This window comes from Pteropus medius, unplaced genomic scaffold, assembly GCF_902729225.1.
Source record: "Pteropus medius unplaced genomic scaffold, Ma_sr-lr_union100, whole genome shotgun sequence".
Classification (NCBI taxonomy): Eukaryota; Metazoa; Chordata; class Mammalia; order Chiroptera; family Pteropodidae; genus Pteropus; species Pteropus medius.
In genome coordinates, this window is record NW_024351543.1 from 9,857,881 (window position 1) to 9,879,695 (window position 21,815).

Consider the following 21,815-nt stretch of genomic DNA (forward strand, 5'->3'; position numbering starts at 1 on the left):
TTTTTTTTAAAGATAAATGAACATAATTTAGGCTTTACAGCAATAAAAAAGTGATTAACGCACAATCCTTTACAGCATCATTCTCCATATAGAAAGACCTGTCTCTCAACACAACCCGCCCCAAGAATCTTGGTTGTAAAGCGCATTATGTATGATAAAGGGAACTGGTTTCCCATGAGACGATGGTAGTGACCTGAGGAAAGCATTCCAGATCATTGACTCATACCAAAAAGCCATGCACGTGACCACAGTAAGTTATAAGAACAAGGCTCAGCAGCCACCAAGGACAACTCAGGCTCTTCTAAAAGGGACCCTTACCTGTCCACTGTTCCCAAACCTTAGTCACCAGACAACTTCTCTTGAAAACTTTGCCATATCTGCATTCTACTCATACTAAGCATTTTACTTTTATATCAATTACATTGATATGCTTAAAATTTAGAACCAATCTATGTAGCAACACCCACAGATTCATGAGTTTGTTGTGCTATTTTCCTCCATTATATAAAAATATTTAAACACACAGTTATTAAACTTTAAAATGTTTGCTGATTATCATTGGCAGAGATTCGTACCATGATTGGGGAACATGCGGATCTAGTCTAATTTCCTGCCACAGATGGGGACAGCGAGACCTAGAGATGGGAAGGAAGGGTCTTGGGAAGGTCACGCAGGGAGACTCTAGACCTCCTGACTCCCAGTTCACAGTTCCTTCCCCTGAGGTTGGCCTGGCCCCTTACTGCCATCCTGGAAAACAGGAAGAGAGGCATTGGGAGCACAGCAAAGGTAACCTCTATCACCCTCTTGCCAGTTACAATTGACATCATTCATCTAAGTAAGGACCACTGCTTTTGTCCCTCTAGGTGTTAAAAGGGCTTCTGGAGGACGAATCAGTCAGTGTCTTTTACAAAAGCTGGAGTGAGAACTAATTTTTCTTGGCATGTATTTCCCTGCCCCAGAAAAGGGCAATGTGGTTTCTCCCAAATCGGTGAAGACCAGCAGAGGCCACCGAAGACCTGGGGAGGAGAAGACAGAATGTATGGGATAGAGTGGGCCGATGACCCTTGCAGCCTGCAGGATGATGGTCTCTCTCACCCAGTGCCTCAGCTGTGAGGACCTTGTGCAGCTGGTCCTCCTGTCTGGGCCCGGTGCCAGGGAGGATGCAGTGAACAGCGTGTCAGAGAGAAGCGCTTCTTTAGCTCCAGGATTCAGGGGACCAAACAGGAGAGGGGAGGCAGTTATGGGATGACATAACTATTAAAATAGCTGTGGAGCATTTTTTTAACCACCTCTTTGTTTGCCTCTTCCCCCTCAGAGAGTCTAGAGTAAAAGTGAGGCCCATTAGAAGGTAGCCAGGGAGCCCCAGCAGAAGCTAAGCTGGTTGATGTCTTTGTCCCCAGAGCAAAATTGTTTCTTGTGCCCTAAAAACATAAAGCTTTGGGATGCCCCTTAGACCAGATGAGGCATGATTCATATAAATCACACAATCTAGAAATGGGGGAGAATAAATATGTCACTGTCCGAATCTCCACTGACCATCCCCTCCATGAAATGTCCATAGGTTGATGGCTTCCACCCACTCTGGCTCTCACTGACCATAGCTAGGGCCGCAGAGACCCTCGAGCCTTTTCCAAAATTTCTTCTCTGATTTTGGGGTAGTTGGGGTGCTCTCCTAGGACCTGGGACAGAGAGAGAAAGGGTGTGAAACATCAGGCAGGGCTCCCTGCCACTATCCCAGGCTATGACACCAGGCTCTCCCTGATAATGTTGGTGCCTTACATTGTGGCAGACTTCAATAGCTTCCACGAATCTCTTGTCCTTCAAGTAGTTGAAAGCTAGTTTGAAGCCTGTCCGGGGGCAGGGAGAATATAGATGGTGAGTGGCACTCTGATGACCTGAGAACCCCTCTGGGTCCCACGACAGCCAGAATAACGGCCTTGGGTTCTGGAGTCAGGGTGGCGGTTCTTCTGCCCAGCTCCCTCCCACACCCACATGCACTGTGGCTGGCTGCCTTACCGATGGTAGGGTTGGCATGATGACTGTACTTCCAAGCCAGCTCGTAATTGGTGGCTGCATCCTTGTAGGATTGCTCCTTCTCCATGATGAAGCCCATGTACTCGTAGGCCTTGCAGCAGGACTGCAGAGAAAGTGGGTCAGAGCTTCTAGGAGGGGAAGCCACATCCGTTCCAGCACCTGGGCACCCTCAGCCCTTCTGCCCCAATCCCCCTCCCGGCCCCACTGACTCCTGCATGCCTCTAGACTCAGGAACCTACTCTCTCCCCATTCCCTGTTCTCCCCCAGCTGCTAGACCCTCTGGGCCTCCGCTTGCCTTGCTCTGAGCTCTCAGTTCCCATCCCGCTCTCGTCCGGCCTCTTCTCATTCCGTTCCCTCCGCATCTGCTCTGCCCCAACACCAGGCCGCCTCAGCCCGGCGTCCCCCACCCCCGCAGCCCCGACCGCAGCGCGCCCCTCGCCTTGTTGTACTGCACGCAGCGCCGCAGCAGCTCTGAAGCGAGGTCGAATTTGCCGCCTTGGCAGTAGATGTCAGCTAGAAGGAGCCAGCTCTTTTCCAGGTCCTCGGCCTCAGCCATCGCCCATGGGGCCTTGGCCAGACGCTTCAGCTGCGTGCGCGCCTTGGGGACCTGCTTCAGCAGCATGTAGGCCTGCGCCACGGCCAGCAGCGCGGGCACGCTGTCCTTCTGCGCGGGGTGGGTGGGAAGCAGGCAGCGCTGGCATCCTCGGCCTCACCCCCCAGCTCCGCCCGCCTGCCCCCCTGCCGCGCCAGCCAGCGCACCTCGGCCTGAGCCATCTCGATGAAGGTGCCCAGCGCGGCCTCCACGTTCGCCTTCTCCCTGGTGGCCAGCAGGCAGAGCCCCTGCAGCAGCCGCAGCTGGGTCTGGCCCCAGGCGGTGTGCGGGTAGAACTCACGCAGCAGCTTCTCCGCGGTGCGCACTCCGTGCTGCTCCGACTCCTTCCTGCCAGGGGAGCTTCGGGCGTTGGGCGAGCCGGAGGCCCCCAGCCTGCCCGCGTGGCCCTCGCTTGGCCAGGACCCAGAGGCCACAGGCTCTCCCCGCCTTCTCCAGGGTCCCGCCCCTGCCCCCAGGGAACCAGTCGGGCCCTTACTTGCTCTCAGCCACCAGGTTCTCTAATGCCTCTCCGCCCACAATCTCGTTGTCTGGGTTCAGACAGATCTGCACCATGTAGTAGGTGGCGCTCTGGCCCCAAGTGCTGTCCTTGCGGGCTTTGTTTAGGAACTTTAGGGCTTCGTTGGGCTGCCCTATATGCCTATAGTGGAGGAGAGAAACCAGAAATCAGGTGGGGAAACTGAGGCTCAGGGGCCACTCCGTGGGTCAGCACTGAGCAGGGGTTGGATCCGTGGTCTCCCTGCTCCCCGCTCTGGAAGCTTAATTTCCGCTTCCCTGGTGCTGAGCAAAGGCCCAGCAAACCTGTCAGGGAGAGAGCCTCCCGCATCGGACTGCCTGTCACACCCACCCCTACTCACCAGCAGTAGATGCCTGTGCAGTAGTTGAACCCTGGCTCCAAAGGCACTCGGCTGGACAACTTCTTGGCTAATTCAAAGAAGGCAGGGGCGTCTTCAAGTTTGCCGCTTCTTCGTAGCAGATCGATTAGTTTATTCAATACAGGAAAATTGTCTAAAATAAGAGCAGAGGTCTCCAGGCTGGGAGAAGCTGGGGAGGACCAGGAAACTCTGCCCATCTGGGCTGAGCAGGGACATTCCAGCCCACTGGTCTCCAATGTTGAGAGAATAATAACAACGATGCTTAAAAGTAGTGATTGCAGCTAACACAATATACCTGGCATTAAGTATTTCACCTGTATATTAACCACACAATGAAGTAAGTTACTCTTATTGTTCCCATTTTACAGATGAGGAAGTGAGACACAAAGACGTTAAGGAATCTGCCAAAGGTTACAGAGCTGATAAGTGGAATACCAGGATTCCGACCTAGACAGTCTGGCTCAGGACCCACGGTCCTAGCAGCTGTGGTCTGCTGGGCCTCTGGGCAGATGCTGCTGTGGGCCTGCTGTGTCTGGTGCCTTCCCCAGCCAGAAGGAGTGGTTTTATGCCGTAATGAGAGGCAATGGAGCTACATATCAAGGGAGAATTTCTAGCCACTTCCAAGTAGCTATGACCTCAGAAGGGAACTTCTGTCAATCCCCAGTGTTTGTGACTTGGGGACAGACAGGCTGTCCTGGGTCCAGTGCCAAGCACTGCCCCCTGCCTGAGACCAGGAACTGGCCCCTTGGACTCGGGAAGGACCAGCATGTTCCACTGGGGCTTTATCAGTTTCCTGCCTCTCCGGGAACAATCAGAGAGGAAGGGGCTTCCTTTGCCCAGCCAGGAAGGAGGGGAGAGGACCCACCCTTCTCCCACCCTGGAGAGAGCAGCCCTTGCTCAGCGGGAACTGACACGCACAGTCTCAGTCAGAGGCTCCATGCAGGTAGCTACCTGGCACTTTCTCCAGGACTTGGTGGTAGAGATTGATGGCAGCTTCGTAATCCTGTTTTCTAAACATCAAGTCAGCCATCATCTATCAGAAAACACATAATACTCCAGAATTCCTGACAGCAGCTTGCATGAGTGTAGAGGGAAAATGAGGGGGAAGGGGGCAGGGAGGAAGGGTGGGAGAGGCTTCCCAGGCTTCCCAGGTAGCCTCGCTGGGAAAAGCTGCCAGAGGAGGAGCCAGAGGGTGCTGGGAAAAGCTGCCAGAGGAGGAGCCCAGAAATTGGGGCCTGCCTGGAGGCAGAGTGGGGAGCTCTCGGATGAGGATGGAAGTGGGACGGTGAGGCCAGGGCTAGACACGAGTAGGACGTTTTGACACTGGTAGAGCCAGCCCCTTCACCCGTGTCTGAAGACTGCCTGCTCCAGGCAGTAGAAGTAGAACGAGGGCTCCCCTCCTCTGCTGGGGTGGTCTTAGAGGTGGTCTGGTGATAGGGAGAAGCAGGACTGGGTGGGAGGCTTTTTCCACATGCTTCTCCAAGCTCCAGGAACCCATCCCACCCTTGCCTTCACCCGACAGTGGGTGTAGTTTCCCCTGGAGTGAATCAACTTCACCGCCTCCCGTGATTGGCCTGGGAGGTGGATGCTGCCCTCTGCTGCCAGCCCCTTCCTTTCTGAAGGCTGGTGGGTCCACCCTGGGTCTCCTCTGCCCAGAGAGCTCCTCAGGCCTGGGTCAGCCAGGCATCTGAGTTTATGGGGTTAGGAAGCGCCTGCAGGTGGTCACAGGGACCCTGGGGAGGGCAGAGAAGAGGTCTGGGGTGGGCGTGGGGGCTCTTACCACAGAGGCGGTCTCATGGTTCTTCTCTGTCTGTAGGAGGATGGCACAGTGCTGCTCACACAAGTCCAGGTGCCCCTGGAGCAAGTAGAGCTGTGCCAGCTCCAGCACCACCTGGAACAAGACCAGATTTAATAAACTAACCGATGAACGTCATAAGAAAACTCGGGGACTGATGCCTTTTTCTTTCATATCCCATTTCCATTAGCCCTGCAAAATATGTATCAAATCCCCTGGAATAACAGCCCTCCCTGTCTCCCACCCAATACTCCGTCATACCATGAGTTTTACTAACTACCCTCTGAAAGCTGGGGGCTGGTTAACTCATACCCATGCTTCAGTTTTGGCTCTAACCTCACCTCCTTTGGAAAGCCCTCTGTGCCCCAGATTCTGGGATAGGAACACTTCTTCTGAGTTCCCATAATGTCCTGACCCAATGCAGGCATGGATCGCATGGTATTAGAACTGCACGTGTTCTTGCCTATACCACTTGCCCGAGGGCAGTCTATGGGCAGCGCCATGCCTTACCCCACTGTGTCTGCGGGCCTAGCATAGCACCTGGCACCTATTGGAAATCTGTTAAGTGAGTGCACATTGAAAGAATGAATGGGTCAGTCATTAAGCCCTTCATCTGCTCCCTTAGCTGGAGCTCCAGCCACCACTCCCTGTCTGAAGCCATACCTCCTTCACAGCTCTAAATGCCCCAGAAGCTTAGCCCGGGCTTCAGGCCCAAAGAGCCCGTGGCAGTCACTCTCATAGTCTCCCTACTTCCAAGGGGCCCTGAAGACACCAGACTACCTTGACTTTCAGCAACGTCTTCCCCACTCTACCCTCCACAAATGGCTGTCCAGAGTAGGGTTTTTCAGTTTTGCTCCAAGGGGGAGGGAGGCCTTTGGGGTCACTGGCCCTGGAGTCAGCTCCCCACACCAGGCGCTCCATGCCCCTTATACCTGAGCTCCTCAGGGAGGCCCAGAGAAGGAACTGGCCTCTACCCTGGTCAGGGAGCTCTGCGGGGCATCGTGCTCCAAGCGAAGGAGCAGGGTCTGGCTTTGAGGACCCCACCTTATTGTCAGTGGGTGAGTAGGAGAGGGCATCCTTGTAAGACTGCACCGCCTTGGCATAATCTTTCTCTGCCAGGTAGTGCTCTCCAAACTGGACGCAGATGGAGGCTGCCATTTCCTTCTGGGAGGGGATCATTTCCGGTTGCTCCAGTGGAACACGCTTCAGTATCCGAGACTGGAGGTCCATGGCCTTGGGAAACCGGTAAATTCAGGATCAGAAACCCAGAGCCTGATGTGCCAGACCTCAGGCCAATTCAAAGACAGTCCCACCTCTCATTTCAGAGCCTGCAGTGTTAGAAAGAACATTTATTTCAAGTACCCTTGAGCAAATCTGGGTCACTCTGGACAGGCAAGGCCACTGGCTGAGAACTCAGGAGGAAAGTTGGCACTGCGTCTGGGGCAGGAGCAGAAGCAAAGGCACAGAAACGAAACATTCTATTGCCCTTGACTTGTTTACCTGTTTCCATCATACCTGGGCACTTACCATGTCTAATTTGCTTCGGCTGTCCTACAGGCTAGAGCAAGCACACAGTAGGCATTCAGTTGCAGGCTGTGTTTTGATGGATATGGGTGTTCTGAATATTGCCTTGCTGGGAATTTGAGGCAGCCTCCATAAATGTCCATGACATACAATGACCAAGGGAGTAACCAGAGTGCTTCGGGGCGAGAGGAAATGATGATGCCAGGGTCGAGTTTCAGGAAGAGGGCACAAATCAGTACTCAATTCCCGGAGGGCCCAACAGGAATGGGAACCCCGTGGGAAACAAGGAAATAAATCAAGCAGTCAGAGAGTTGGCTTTTTCTCTATGACCACAGAACGCACCCCGGAAACAGGTGCTGGGCCACAATCTTGGATAGAAAGAAAGAGGAAAGCATGGCAAAAATGCCCAAGAGTTGTCCCATCTGGGGCAGCCCAGTGGGGAAAGAGTATGGGTTGGGACAGGCCAGACCTGGTTCAAATCTCAGCTCTGTCATTTACTTGCAGTGTGATTCTGGGCACATTTCTTAACCTCTTGGAGCCTTCTCTGTTAAATAGGAATGTCACAGTGCTTTTCTCAAAGGGCTACTGTGAGAATTAAATAAGAAAGCAAAAAGCCTAGTACAGAACCCAGCATAGAGCACTGCACATTGTCTATTATCATCACCGCCAGTATCCTTGAGGACAAAGGCACTGTCTGATTCCTCGCCTTGTCCAGCCCAGCCCAGCCAGGCTTAGAGCACTTTGGTGTACCCTCAACGAATGAGCAAGGGTGGGGGAATAAATGGAAGGTGGAATTCAGAAGTGTAACCTCAATCATCTTATGAGGACCAGGCCCGGAGGCTTCTAGACCTGCAGTGCTAGCCTTCCTTCTTCAGCTCCCATCAGAAAATGGCAGATAAAGAGCTTGAGTCTACTTGTTAATTACCTTGTTCAAAGTTTCCAGCACATCTTCTTTTTTATGGCTCCTGTAAACCTTTGCCAGCAAAAGCAAGCACTTGACATCATTCATCATGGATGGGATTTCTTTGACTGCAAAATGGAAACTCAAATTAGAGTTCTCTAGCCCCTGGAAATCCAGGGATGGGGGAAGGAGGCGCTGGGTTCAGGATTTAAGTTTGTGCCTGTCCCCTGCACTGTTCTGCAAGAAAAGAGAGTGGGGCTGGGGGTGGGAGGCGAGGAGGCAGTGCACCCACTCCACATGCGAGGGGAGTGAGCTGGAACGCTGCCTCACCAAAGTCATGTTCCAGAGCCTGCTTCAGAACCTTTTCTGCTTTGCTGAACTTCTTTAACTTCAGGAGCAGTTCAGCCAGATCACAGCGCAGAAAGTCCTGTCCGCTGATCTTCTGGGCAGCCTCGTAATAATTAATCGCCTTAGTGCAAACAGGAAATATTGGCATCAGGTCTGGTTCTACACTTGAGCGCCTCGCGCTGTGTTCCTTCAGCAGCCACCACACCTGTGTCCCTCTCCAGAACACGGAAGCCTAGATGAAAAGGCCCTCCCAGCTGGAAAGGCTCAAGCCCCAGCCTGAGCGGGTATGGGGGGTGGTAGAGAACTTCCCAGTTCTCCCCCTCACACCCCATTGGGCAGGGAGCTAGAGGGGAAACTCAGCCACTCTCCTCCCACCCAGACGTTCCCACCCACGCACCCTCCTCCGTTTTCCCTGCTGGGCTGGCCCTCCTCACCCCTTCCCACCCAGCCCAGTCTGACCTTGGCATACTGGTGGGTCTTCACATAAGCTTGTCCAATCCTGCTGACCAGGGAGGCGTCATGTGGGTTCTTTCTATAGGCCTCATCATACACCTCCAGGGCCTTCTCAGGCTGGTGGGGAAATTATCGGGGGTCTCTCTCTTCTCTCCCGCTGGAGAAGTGAATTTGGGGGGCCATGAGGCTTTTGCTCACCTCCTGAATATTCATGAAAGCATCACCCAATAGCAGGCTGGTCTGGGGGCCAGGCAGATGTTCACAGAGCTCCCTGCAAAAGTAACCAAATGCTTATCTCAGACCTCGGCATCCTTCATATTCCTGAATCCATCACCTTCTTTCTTTCTCATCAAATCTGGCTAACATTCATTCAGTCAGCCAATCATTCATTCATCATCTAATACGCATTGAAAGCCCACTGTGCATGAGGCACTGCGGTAGCTACCTTAGTCAAGGCTCTCCTCATCTGTCATCTGGACCGTGGCCAGAGCGCTTCCACCCATTCCTCTGGCCTCCACTCCCAAACGTCCAGACCCCTCTCCATGAGGCAGCCACACTGCCCTTTCTAGAACTCTGATCTGACCACGTCACCCCACTGTTTACTGGTTTCCCACTGCTGTTGGGATAGCCTCCCCTACTCACCACCCAGCACTCCCCTCCCACCTGAACCGCCCAGCTGGAGTTTCACCTGAGGAAAGTGACAGGAAAGGTCTAACTGTCGAATGGTATAGACAGTGGCTTGGGGCTTCAATCCACTCTCTGTCCTCTCTCACCTGATGCTGGTCACATCCAAGTCACTGGGCATTTCCTCAGGGACAGGCAGAGCCAGGGGCCAGAGCAGAAGAGTATTTCCACGGTTGCCCCCAGAACGTGAGCCATAGGAGTTGGGGGCAAGCAGGGCTTACGACCAAATCAGTTCAGAGTCTGCAGAGCTCTGGGACAAGACAGCCTGGCTGATCTTTCATGCTAAAATCCTAACCCACGAGAATTTCCATATTTTCGTCAAACACACTCTGAGGACAGAATCTGGAGATCCAGGATGAAGCTGGAGAAAACCCTCTGTAAAGCTGCACTGGAGACGAGGCTGTCGGTGCGCCGCCTGGGGCTTACCGGTAGCATCCGACGTAGAGGCGGATGTCCTTGTGGGTGTGCAGGTAGATGCTGGCCATCTTCTCCTTGGCTTCGATGTAGCAGGGCTGCTTGGGCGTGATGTTCCTGAGCATGTTCAGCGCCATGTCCACGTTCCCCTTGCTCAGGGCCAAGTCCACGTTGGCAATGGTGATGCGGATCTCCTCTGGCGTGCCACTGAACTCGTTGATGGCATCCTGCATGACCTTGGTGGCCTCATGCTAAGACAGGAGAACCCAATGGACCCTCCGTCTGCTGCCAGGGTGGGTGGCGGCAAACGACAACACTTAAAACCTCTTTTAGGAAACTTAAAGCAATTCCCCTTCTCAATCCTGGCCTGGGGAAGAGAGGAAACACGGAGGAGTCCTGTAGCAGGAGCAGTCCTGCTACATGGAAGCCAAGGACAAGATAGCCCACATCCACCTGTGGAGCGACTTCCATGGCAGAAAAGAGAGAGAGCCCTTTGGTGTCCAGGGCCACTGTTACTGGAAGGCCAGGGGAAGGTGCCCGGCTAACCTGGAGGGTACAGAAACCCTAACTATAAGAACCTGCTTGTTCCTTAGCACCTCATAGTCTTCCTGTGGGGGACCTATGAACACATCTTGTACATTTCTGCTTTTGTCAAGGATGCTTTAATTTTATGGCATTGGGTACATAAAGGTCTATTTGAATTATATTTTCATTATGTTTGTACCCATGATTATTTTAACAGTTATTCTCTTTGCCCATTTAGGGGCTTTCTGCCTTGAATTCAGCCTTCCTAGATACTTCTTCCTCAACTTCTGCTTTCTTTTTGTTTGCTTGGTATGTTTCTATCAACTTTTAACTTTTGTTCTGGTCCCTTTGGTTTTTGGAGTATAGGCAGTAGGGGTTCCGTTGTTTAAATCACCGTGAATGTCTTTTTCATTTAATCAGCACATTTATTTCATTTACAATTTTATTATCGCAGATATGTGCTCTTGGGCTTTTCGTCAATTTATTTTGTTTTCATTTTTATATGCTGCTAGTGGTTTGCTTTATTTCCGTCTTTGACATTGCTCCTTTTCTTCTTTTGAATAACGTAGTGGCGATATTCCCTTTTTCATTCTATTAATAATCATCTTTCTATCAAGAAATATTTTCTGTGTAAACTTTTATTTTGTACTCTCTTCTACAGAGTTAGAAAAAGATAGCATGTTTATAGTAACCCCACCTTCACTCCCTGGATTTTTTTCATGGGATATTATTGTTATTTTGGCTATAATAACTTTTATTTCAAGAACTTAGCAATTATATTGGCTAAGAGTCAAAGTTACTGTAGTTATTTCAATGCAATTATGTTTAGATTTATTTAGATTAGTTCAATGTTTAACTGGACTCAATTCTGTCCTCCATACCTCAAATTTTTTCCCACATATAAAACATTTTATTTCATGCTTTGGTTGTCTGGATGATATCTACAAGTAGATTTTTCTGCAAAGTTTAATTAACACCATAATTCTTGAGTTATTCTATTTTTTGGAGTGTCCTTTATTGTATTCATACATGAAACAACTGGGGTATATCCTTCTCCCCTCGACACTTTATAAATATTGTTCTATTGTCTTCCTAAATTGAGTATTGAGTAAAAGTCCGAGGCCAATTTGATTTTTTTCTCCTAGTGGCTAAGCTGCTCTCTACCCAGATGTTTATAGAAACCTTCACTTACATTGCTCATTGCTTATCCTTGACTCCCATTCACTTCATGAGGATATTACTTCATGAGGATATTACCAAGACTCGTTCTTGGTCTTAACATTTTACTGCTGTTTCTGCCCCACACAGTGCCCTTCCGAGCTGTGACCACGTCTTCCCTAGAGGAACTGTCCCCCTACGTGTCTTCAGTGCCTTCTCTGTTCCCTTGGTTCCCTCTTCTTCGGGAAATCGATTATGCTGGTGTTGAAGATCTGCTGTTGGTCTTTCTTTTCCATCGTCCTCTCAAATCGCTTCAGTCACTTTCCTGGTTTTCTCAACCTTTTCTTGCAGTCACGGAGCTTCAGCAAGGGCTAGCCTTTCTCCTCTTTCTCATGGGATTATAATTTTATAATGGTATCATTGTTTTCTGTGGTTACTTTCCTTAACTCTGTCAGCTGACTTTTCATCTTTCCCTAATTTACTAGGACCCCTTTGTTGACCTCTTGTGTTCTACTTTGAGCTCATTTTACAAGGCTCGATGTTCTTTTTCTTTTCATTGAGTGTGGAAACGTTTTTTGAAAAAATTTTTCTTTGTATTTTTCATGTGTCATGAAAATTCTAAGTGTAATCTTGTCTTTTGCCTATTATTTTGCCCTCCCTCCCTTTCCCTCCTGCCTGCTTTCCTTCCTTCCTTCCTTCCTTCCTTCCTTCCTTCCTTCCTTCCTTCAGCTATTCATTTCCTTCTTCCTTCATTCCTTCCTTCATTCCATTATTCCTTCCTTCCTTCATCATCTATTCCTTCTTCAGCTATTCCTTCCTTCCTTCCTTCCTTCATTCATTCCTTCATTCATTACTATTCCTTCCTTCCTTCCTTCCTTCCTTCCTTCCATTCCTTTTCTTCTTCCTTCCATGACCTCTAGAGTTCCATGTGAGACTCCTGATCATCGCTCGGCCTCTCATGCAAACAGCTGCAACTAACTCTGCCCTTTTCTCACGAACTAGGCTGGGAATAGAGAGTACCCTAGCACAGCTGCCCTGGGGGCAGATCTCGCCTTGGCTTTTTCCATTGGCATAGCCCTAGGGTCAGGATGGAACCCCCTGGCTCACAGTGAAGGCCACAGCTCACAGATCTGTTATCTGAGCGGAGCAAGGTACAAAACTGTTATCAGGTTATTTCCCTCCTTACTTTCCTCTGGCTCACCTCTCCTACTAGGGATTCTGGGACAGAGAAAACCACGGGCATTTCAGAAGGGAGCTCTTGTTCAGTAGCCCTGCCCTTCCATGGGCTGGAAGTGGGTTCTTCCAGGAATGTCCCCGCTTTTCCTGTGGCTTGACCACATCCCCGGTTCAGAAAGTTTCAAGCAAATGCCAGAACCTCAGGCCCCCCATTCACTACACCTTGCTTTTTCTCTCCCACCCACGGTAACTTCAGAAAAGACAGGGGCTTCGTGGCCTGTTCTCCCTCATCCCCAGCTCCCGTCACAGCGCTTGGCATACAGTAGGTCCTCAGTCAATAGCTGAATAAATGGCTGATTGAGTCAATTATGTATAGAGAGGCAGTTGTTTCCTAATTTTGTTACAGATGAAGATTCTTTCTCTGCTTAAAATTCTTTTGTTCCTTTTAGCAGATTTAAAGGAGAGAAGTACTGTAAACAGGCTTCCACATTCCCATCTTTGCCCAGAAGGAGATTTTAACTTTAAGGAGAAAAGGTCTCATGGGCTGGTTCCTTGTCTATTGCAGGGTCATCATTGGAGGAGGCAGGATGCCCAGTACTGGTAGATCATGGAGATGAGCCTGGACCTCTGCTGACAAACCCCTTCCTGGTGAGCAGGTGAGGCCGGTGAGGCCAAGGGAGCATGTGGAGCCCAGTTCCCACTACCACCAGGCCTCGCCCTTGCTTCTGTGTCCCTCATTACTCCCGAGCACCAGCAAAAAATGCCCAGGTGCTTCCTGCCTTTGCCCAGCGAGGCTTTCCAAGGCTCCAGGGCTGCCTCATACAGTTAAGCAGGTTGCACACTGCAAAACTCCAAGGGGACATAGTTCATAAGGATGACGGTATAACCGGCATCCACTGGAAGTGGTGCACTGCTCAATCCGCACAACCACCTGTGGTGGCCCTGACGGGCCTGTGCTCTGCCTCCCTGAGATCCTCATGGGGACAGCGATGTAGGCAGGGGACAGATCATGCACGTCCCACTCGGGTTTGGACTTTATCTTGAGGGCAGTGGGAGCCACTAAAGGCTCTTAGACAGAAGAGAGATATGTTCCCAGATGAATAAAAGGTCAAGTCATAGCATAAGTAAACATCAGACAGAATCAAAAGGCTGCTTCCCAAGCCCTACCCTGGACCTCCAACATGACCCAGTCCCAAGGGAAGGGAGCATGGCCTTTCTTACCAGCTCCCCATTCATCCGGAGGGCATCTACCAGTTCCAGTAAGATGGACACCCGTTCGCTGGGTCGCACAGAGGGCCCGCGGGTCTTCTTGCCTTCTTCCATCTTTACAGCTGGTAATTTTGTGATCATTTTCAGGGTCTTTATGGCTTCTGGATAGTCCCCAGACTTGTTGAGGGCCCTGGCCTTGATGAAGTGGTAGAGGGGGTGGTCTCGGACCTAGACGGGCATAACAGAGTGTGGGGCTCCAGGTCACCACCGCTGCTGCTCCTGCTCCCAGTGCCCAGAGTGGACAAAGCCCCAGGAGCCCACTGAGCCTGCCCCTGCCTTCGGGCCAGCAGAAGGGTCTGAGGGATGCAGGAAGCTCTCAGGGCTTCTCTCTTGAGGCAAGTCGGGGCTACAGCTAGGCGGGCTTTGGGATACTGAGTGGGTGACAGGACCCAGGAGACCCCCACCTGGAAGTTGTGACTGACGCCCAGCTCTAAGCAGTGGGAGCACATGGAAAAGTTGCCCTGAGCCAGGTAGATCTGGGACATGAGGAGGTGGGCGTCCACGGAGGTGGGGTCCAGCTCCAGGCAACGCTGCAGGGTACTCTGGGCATTCTCTAACTCTCCTAGAAATAACAAACAAATCTCTACATCCAGGGATCCTCAGGGACTCCAGGGACCCAAGGTGTAAAGGCAGAATGAATTTTTCATGTTCCATTACCCAGAAATAAATACCCAAGTTGGGCATTTTACCCAGTTCTGTTCTGTTTCGCTGGGAGGCCTCCCCCTAAAATGAGAACTACACAGTTTTTGCTTTGACTGAGACAAAAGCTAGGAAACTCAAACGTCAGTTTAACACTCGCTTCTCCATGTGACCCTCAAGGAGATGGCTAAGTCACTTCACTGCTCCATCTGGAAGCTCCGGGGAACATTTAAGTCTCAATTCCCACACCTAAGAGGAGAAGAAAAGCTAATAATAACAGCAACTATAATTGCCACAACTTATGGTGCACCTGCTCAAAGCCCAACACGTGCGAAGCAGTTTGGCAAGGCTGGTTTACTCTTTGCCCAGTCCCGCGAGGTTGGTATTATTATCCTTGTCTTTTAGATATAGGACTGGGACTCCACTGAAGTAAGTCATGGACTTTAGAAGGGACAAAGTCGGCATTTAAATCCAGGGCCCTCCAGCTCCTGAGGCTGAGCTCAAAATACCTGGCACTGTGGGGCTGAGAGGCCACCCTGTAGCCAGGCTGGCCCTTAGCAGGTGGCAGTGGCAGCCAGGGGTAGGGTGCAATGAGCTGGCGGGGGGAAGGCTGTCCTCCCTCTGCATCTAGGTCCCTCAACAGCTCCTGCTCCGAGAAAGACAAAAATTGAAAACACAAGCTCAGGGTCACCAGAGGTCGGGAAGTAAAACAGGCCAGGGGGCAGTCAGGTCCCTCAACAGCCAGATCCCCCCACATAACGACCTGGCAGGTAGAAAGCACCTGTTCCTGGGTCCCTAACTCCCTGTTCCTACTCTGTGTGCAGCAGAAATGTGAAGATGTCACCATGGCAACCCCAGCAGCTAGAGACCTTGCTTTGGCCCTAAACCTCTGGGGGGTACTCCTGCCTTCAGGAGACCCTGAAGCTGTGGAAACACCTGGTGCTCAGATAAGTACTGGGAGGACCGAGGATGAAGACGGGGGAGACTTCAGCAGAGTGCAACCCATACAACGCAGCACTGGAGGACAGACACATGCCTTGGCATTCTGCAGCCTTTGGAAGCCCCCAGGGCACCAGAGATCAGCTTGGCTTTTAAGCAGACCGGGTGAAAGCCACGAAGAGAGGACGAGAGGGCACTCATGAGGGTTCTCTCCCTCTTCCCCTCTCTCTCCAGGATCTGGCCTTGAGATGGGAGAAGGATGCCATTCTGGCCACCCAGAAGCTCTGAAAGTCTGATGGCACTGTGTCTCACCTCACCACGAGGCCTGCCTGACCACACTCCCACACCCCCACACCCTGCTTAAGTTTTCTCCATAGCATTATTGTGTCCTAAAAAAACAATACAATATTCTTAGTGGTTACATCCTTACTAGAACACAAACTCCACGAGGGAATTTCTGCCTATTCTGAATACTCCTGGATCCTACTGTCAGAGCAGCGCCTGCACATAATGACATAATGGGGTGCAGTGGCTAGCACCTGCCACAGACCACGCAATCAGCAAAAGGCCTGGGTGGGAGAGACCCCTGCTGGCGAGGGAAGTTAGGAAGGTTTCTGGGGATTGGAAGGAACGGGCAGGTTGGGTGAGTGTGTGTATGTCATCGTCGCGTGTGTGTGTGTGTGTGTGTGTGTGTGTGTGTGTGTGTGTAAAGTAACCCAGTCAGGAAGCCCATGGACACTAACTCAGGGGCAGAAGTCCCACCAGGTGTCTGAATAGATAAACATATGTGGGAGGACGGAAGGCCCCACCTGGCCACCAGGACACACAGGCTCACCTGAGAGATACTTGACCTGAGCCATGACATACAGGGGGTCGATCAGAGCTGGTGCGGCTTTCACCACAGGATTCAAGATCACAGCAACTTGTTTAAGAAGCGGAGACACGATCTGGCCTGGCAACCTGGGCTATAGGGACACGGGTTCTGCTCTAAGAGAGACTCCTGGAGTTCTCGGAAAACATTCTCTCAGTGAAGGAATTTACTTTACTCTACACGTATTTATTATCCACTCTGTACTATCTAGTGCTAGAGCATAAGCTCCAGACAATGGAGACTTTGTTTTGTTCACGTTTCTGTCCCCTGTACCTAGCATGGTATCTGGCAGATGGTAGCACACTCAATAAATATTTGTGGAGTGACTCATTACAAGGCATGAGGGTACATTAGGCGTGTAAGATATGATCCTTGCCCATAAGGAATCTCGACTGGCTGGGAAAGCAGGACCGACAAGTAAAGACTAACATATTTCTTAGAAGACTTCTCTAGGATAAAGGCAGGGACATGGGCCAGTGCCTGGCCCCTCACGTGAGGTCCCTAGACCAGCAGCAGTGGCATTTCCTGGAGGTTTGTTTGAGATGCAGGGCTTCAAAGAAGTCAGTATCTGCACTGGAACAATGCCCAGGTGATCTGAATGCTGCACGTGCAAGTTTGAAAAGCACTGGGTTCCCCAACTACCGGGGGCTCAGAGCAGACTGGTGATCAGCCAGGTGAGATACCTGCCTCTGTCGGAACCTGTACTCCAGCCCTCTCCCCCGCCCGCCCCCCCCGAAGATGTGCCTTGTACCCTGCTCTAACCTGCCTGGGGCAGAAGAACAAGTACTCCCTGGCGATGCAGACCAAGAAGAGAGGGTCCAGTTTTTCAAAGTACTCAGAGCCCAGGGGGAGGCCCTGCATGCCAGAGAAGTGCAGCTCCACAGCCTCCTTCAGCAGCGCTGTGGCCTCCTGCTCCCCCTTGTGCTTCCTGGACGCCAAAAGGGCTTGGAGGAAAATCAGCACCTGTGGAGGGAGGCGCAAGTCTGGAATCAATGCCAGCTGGGCTCAGTCGGTAGATGAGGGCAAAGCAGAAGTCCAGGCCATCTTGGCTGCTCTCTGCTGAAGACTGGGGGTGGGAGGAGGGTGGGGGACACACTTCTGGAGCAACCTGCGCCCCCAGAGAGCTCTGACCTCAGATTTCCCCAGGGACTGCTGCACCTCCTTCAGGAATTCCAGCTGGTGCTCAGCTTCCTCCAGGCGGCCCTCTAAGATCTGGCACCAGATGATCCCTGGAAATGGGACAGAACAAGGATGAGCAGCCAGCTCCGAGGCAGAGAGAGATAGCAGGCCAGCAGGCCAGCAGGCCAATGAACACGAGTGGGACAGTGGGAGGAAGGGTCTCAGGCAAGGATCTTTTCCAACATCTTCATAAACTTAGGAGTGATACATGCTCATGGTAAAGAATTCAAATCCTAAGGCAATACAGAAAAAATATCCATAGTTCATGGTCTGGCTTTAACCATATTTCTCTCTAGAGATAACCACCATTAATAATTTGGGGTATATTCCTCCAAACATCTTTCTAAGCATTTATATGTTATTAATTTGTACACATGTTTTTGTCTGTTCCAATTCCTGAAGTAGAATCGATGGGTCAAAGGGCATGCATATCTAAAATATTGAGACAAGGCCAACTTGTCCTCCAAAGAAATTTTAATTAATATTACTGCCAAGAATTTGAAAGTGTCCTTCCTGAAAACCCCACAGATATGCTTTACTCTTTGCCAGTCTAAACAGTGAATAGTAACTTATTTTAATTCACATTCTTTTGATTATTAGGGAAGATGAACATCTTTTCATATATTAATGGCCTTTTCTTTTTCTACTGTGAATTTCTTGTTCATAGCTTTTGCCAGTTTTTTTTTTCGGGGTGATTTTTTTCCTTCATATATTATGATTATTAACCCTCTGTAGTGAACATTTTCTATTAGTTTGCCACTTACCTTTTAACTATTTTTACAGTGTCTTTTGTCATTCATTAGTTTAAAAATTTTACATAGTTAAATTGGTAAAAATATTTTCCTTTACAGCTTCTGAGTTTGCTGTCATACTTTGAACCACCTCCCTCCCCAGGGAACCCACGTCCAATTTAATTTTTATGTTTAAACACTTAATTCATCTGGAATTTATTTTTGAGTATGGTGTGAGATGGGGGATTTACTTTTAGTTTTTCCTTGTTGGATGAGGACAGGTATCCAACCATGATACCTTGAAATGCTATTGGTTTGAAATATTATCTTTATCATAAGACCTGTTTCTATATCATTTTATCTATTTGTTTATTCCGGCGTTGGTCTCAAGCTGACTTAACTACTATTGTTTTGTGATATATTTTGTATCTGGGAGGATAAATCCCTTCTGTTCCCACTGTTCTTTTATGGCTATTTCTTGGTCATCCTGGTGTATTTATTACTGACGGCCTTCCTAATCACCATCTTGGTTTTCCATTATATCCGGCCCACTCTTTGGCTCATCTATGTAATTTTTTACTTTGCAATCATATTTTTAATTTTCAACAACTCTTTCTTGTTCTCTGTAATTTTTTTCATAGTAGCACGTTCTTTACTCATTGACATAACAGGCTCCGAAGCCAGCCAGCTCTAGAACTGTTTTGTTGGGGAAAGTCTCTTCTGTATCCAGACTTGACTTTGCTCCTCAGAGGGCCATGGCTTTGCACGTTCTGCTCGGCCCCTCTTTCAAACTACTAGCAGATTTACAAATGGACTAGACTAATGAGTACTAGCGACTGGGCAGATTTCCCAAATTGTTAAGGTTACTGACTTTCTCAGACAGGCCAGATAAGATGGTGGTGACTCCGGGACGCGCGCGGGTGGGCTCAGCCTGGGTTGGTGTGTGGGACGCAGTCTGTCCAGTGCACTTCCCTTCTGGCTGACTGGCTGGGGCTCTCCCTTAAATGAGGAAGTGGCGAAGGGCTCAGCTGGTGGAGGAACGTTTTAGGGGATTTTGCCTATATGCTGAGCAGCCAAGTCTTTTTGTCCTTCATGTCCCTGTGATGCTGGGAGGTCATCGCTGTGCTGTGCTCCCTCCAGAGCCTCCTCGAGCCCATTTCTGATTGTCAACAATCCTCCCGTTATCTCGCTGACTACCCCATGGCATGTTTTTACTCTCAGCCTCTGGTGACCCCAAGCTTGTGTTTTTAATTTTTGTTTTTCTTGGAGCTCTCTGGAGAAAGCTGGTCTACTCGGTATCTACCTAACTTGTCTCTGTCCATGCTGGCTCGTGGGTTTCCAGGCCGGCCTGGAGTTTTCATGCATTTGATGTTATCTGCTTTACATCTTCTAGGAATGTGAAGTTCTCAAAGTTTCTGGTCCACAGGGGCACCTGTCCCTCTTTCTAGGGCTGCATTATCTTTTTGAAGCACCTTCCATTATCTTCGTGGGATCTGGGGATGGAGGGAGAGGCATGGACTGAGGAGTCAGACTGATACACTGCATCGGAAACTAGGACGGGCCATTCTGACAATCCCGCTGCTCTGATGAGGAACTGGAGCGCAGAGAGACGTGACTTGCCCCCGCAAGGACACGGGGTCTCAGAGCCAGGGCAGGAAGCAGGCCCTGGACCATATGGCCACCTCAACCCAACCTGAACATTCCTGGTTCGAAATTCACCAGAGACCATGGACTGGAGGCCTTTTCAAAATGTGTAAAATGAAAACTGGGCTCTGGAAAATTCATCTGACATTTATTTAAAGGGGAACAGGAGTATCAGAACAGACAGGGAAGTAAAACTCTCAAACATACTGGCTCCGGTGGCCTTTTAGCTCAGGGGCTGCAGAGGGAGGGTCTGCGGAGGTGAGGCTAGAGGCTTTAGGGGTGGGGTATGCTGGGGCTAGGACTGTCTCCAACACTGACCTGTGGGGCCTGAGAAGCAGCAGGGCTGACCAAGCATAAGGGATAGGCTGTCAGTCTTGCAGGGGGTCAGGGTATAGAAGCAGAGATCTGATGTAGATCAGAGTGGCTTTGAACACACTTTTGAGAATTCCTGTGTCTCTTACATCTATGCTTTTAGATTCATGGAAAGGCACCCTGTCATATAATGTATCCCCAAACTCACACACCCTCTGGGGAGAATGCATTCCCATACCTCTCTTTTGGACTCATGGAGGCTACCCTACTTGGCTCCCTCCACCCATCCTCCCACACCCTGCCCTGCCCAGCCTGCACAGACCTGTCAAGGCAGCCACATTGCTCTCATCCAGTTTCATGGCCTCCGAGTACCACAGAGATGCCTCCTTCACTTGGTCCTGCAGGATGAAGAGATGGCCCAGCTCTGTGGCCATGTGGGCGTAGAAAGGTGTGGCTATGAAGGTACGCTCGATGAAGCTACACACTAGCCTCAGAATCACCTGGTGCTTTCCGCACTACAAGGAATCAACACACGGGTTGGGGAGATCAGTCAGCCCAGCCTGTCTGAACAAGGCCACGTCAGAATTGGGGGTCACTTTGACAGGAGAGCACAAGAGGTACCCTACGTCCAGGAAGCTGGCTCTGTGTAGCTCGCTATCCAGCTCCCAAAGAACCTGTGGAAACTGTCTCCAGGCACAGGGCCTTCCAAGGGCCCCGTACCCTGTCTGGCCATAGTAATTGGTCCAATGAATCACCAAGAAGTTTTTCAAAAATTGAAGCTCGCTGAGAGAAGCTTTTTAGGTCCCATTGATGAGAAGTGGCCTTAAAGGCCGTGAGCAGCCACGTCCCCTGCCATGTCTGGAGAATGAGGCAGAGAGAATCAGACACAGACACGGAGGGAGAGAAGGTATCCCAGGGGTATTCGATCCCATAGTTCTGGTCTCTGAGGCCCCAGAGCGGCCCCTGTTCTTATGGCAAGTCCTTGCTTTGGTGCTGAAGGGTCTGACAGAGACAGACTGTTTGGCAGCCTAGTCTGTTTGCACCTTGCCCAATATCAGAGAGGCCTAGGCAAGCCAGCTTTCCAAGGTCACGTCCACAGAAAGACTATGGAAGCTGGGCACCCAAGGCCAGAGTGGGGTGACTATTGCACAACAGCAGTAATACCGCCCTCTTTCCCCAAATAAGACTCCTCCTACTCTGCAGGCACTGCCAGACCTCAGCTCCCTGATCTCAACACCTCTGAGGGGCACCTGGGCCAAGGATACAAAGTACACATGATACTGGTGCTGGCCAAAGGCAGGCAGAGGCCACAGGGTGTGGGCCACGAGCCCAAGAGGCCAAATTTGAGCCAGAGAGGGGAGGGGCAGTGTACTTGAGGAGCTTCTAGGGGGCCGTAGGGCTCCCCTGTGGAACACAGTGAGAGGTACTAGTGCAGAAACCAGAAAAGAGCCTTCTTACCAGTCTGCTAACCACAAGAATTTTATTTAGATGGAGGCTTGGATTTTGGGGCTCTCTTGTCTCCAGCGCCTTAATCAGATTTCTAACGTGCTCAGCAGCCTGCGGGGACAAAACAAAAAATGCCAAAGGCAATATGTCAAACGGGAGTTGAGCAGAGGTTCTCAATCCTGGCTGCATATCATAAAAATGCCCACGTCTGGGAGCCAGCCCCAGAGACTCGGGTTTAACTGGACTTGGGTGGGCCCAGGCATCACAGCCCCGCAGATGAAGCTTCCG

The 21,815-nt window shown here is 50.6% G+C and overlaps 1 protein-coding gene across 4 annotated transcripts in view; it reads right to left on the bottom strand.

The window, feature by feature from the left end:
* The window catches only part of TTC21A (tetratricopeptide repeat domain 21A), a 32,694-nt gene continuing 10,879 nt past the window's right edge, over positions 1-21,815 (bottom strand). Inside the window, exons 8-30 of one of the 4 annotated variants that reach the window (XM_039843266.1) lie at positions 21,540-21,638; positions 20,404-20,596; positions 17,347-17,444; positions 16,978-17,178; positions 16,180-16,309; positions 14,171-14,328; positions 13,719-13,934; positions 9,651-9,889; positions 8,739-8,811; positions 8,547-8,657; positions 8,070-8,208; positions 7,764-7,867; positions 6,359-6,547; positions 5,300-5,410; positions 4,471-4,552; positions 3,502-3,652; positions 3,123-3,284; positions 2,794-2,974; positions 2,474-2,698; positions 2,017-2,137; positions 1,780-1,847; positions 1,597-1,679; positions 1-747 (exon numbers count right to left, since the gene is read on the bottom strand). In XM_039843266.1, the coding sequence (XP_039699200.1) occupies positions 1,602-1,679; positions 1,780-1,847; positions 2,017-2,137; positions 2,474-2,698; positions 2,794-2,974; positions 3,123-3,284; positions 3,502-3,652; positions 4,471-4,552; positions 5,300-5,410; positions 6,359-6,547; positions 7,764-7,867; positions 8,070-8,208; positions 8,547-8,657; positions 8,739-8,811; positions 9,651-9,889; positions 13,719-13,934; positions 14,171-14,328; positions 16,180-16,309; positions 16,978-17,178; positions 17,347-17,444; positions 20,404-20,596; positions 21,540-21,638 (3,129 nt within the window). In that variant the 3' untranslated portion in view covers positions 1-747; positions 1,597-1,601. Of the gene's footprint in view, positions 1,017-1,596; positions 1,848-2,016; positions 2,138-2,473; positions 2,699-2,793; positions 2,975-3,122; positions 3,285-3,501; positions 3,653-4,470; positions 4,553-5,299; positions 5,411-6,358; positions 6,548-7,763; positions 7,868-8,069; positions 8,209-8,546; positions 8,658-8,738; positions 8,812-9,650; positions 9,890-13,718; positions 13,935-14,170; positions 14,329-16,179; positions 16,310-16,977; positions 17,179-17,346; positions 17,445-20,403; positions 20,597-21,539; positions 21,639-21,815 lie in introns of all 4 variants that reach the window. The other 3 variants (XM_039843265.1, XM_039843264.1, XM_039843263.1) reach the window with 3 other exon arrangements.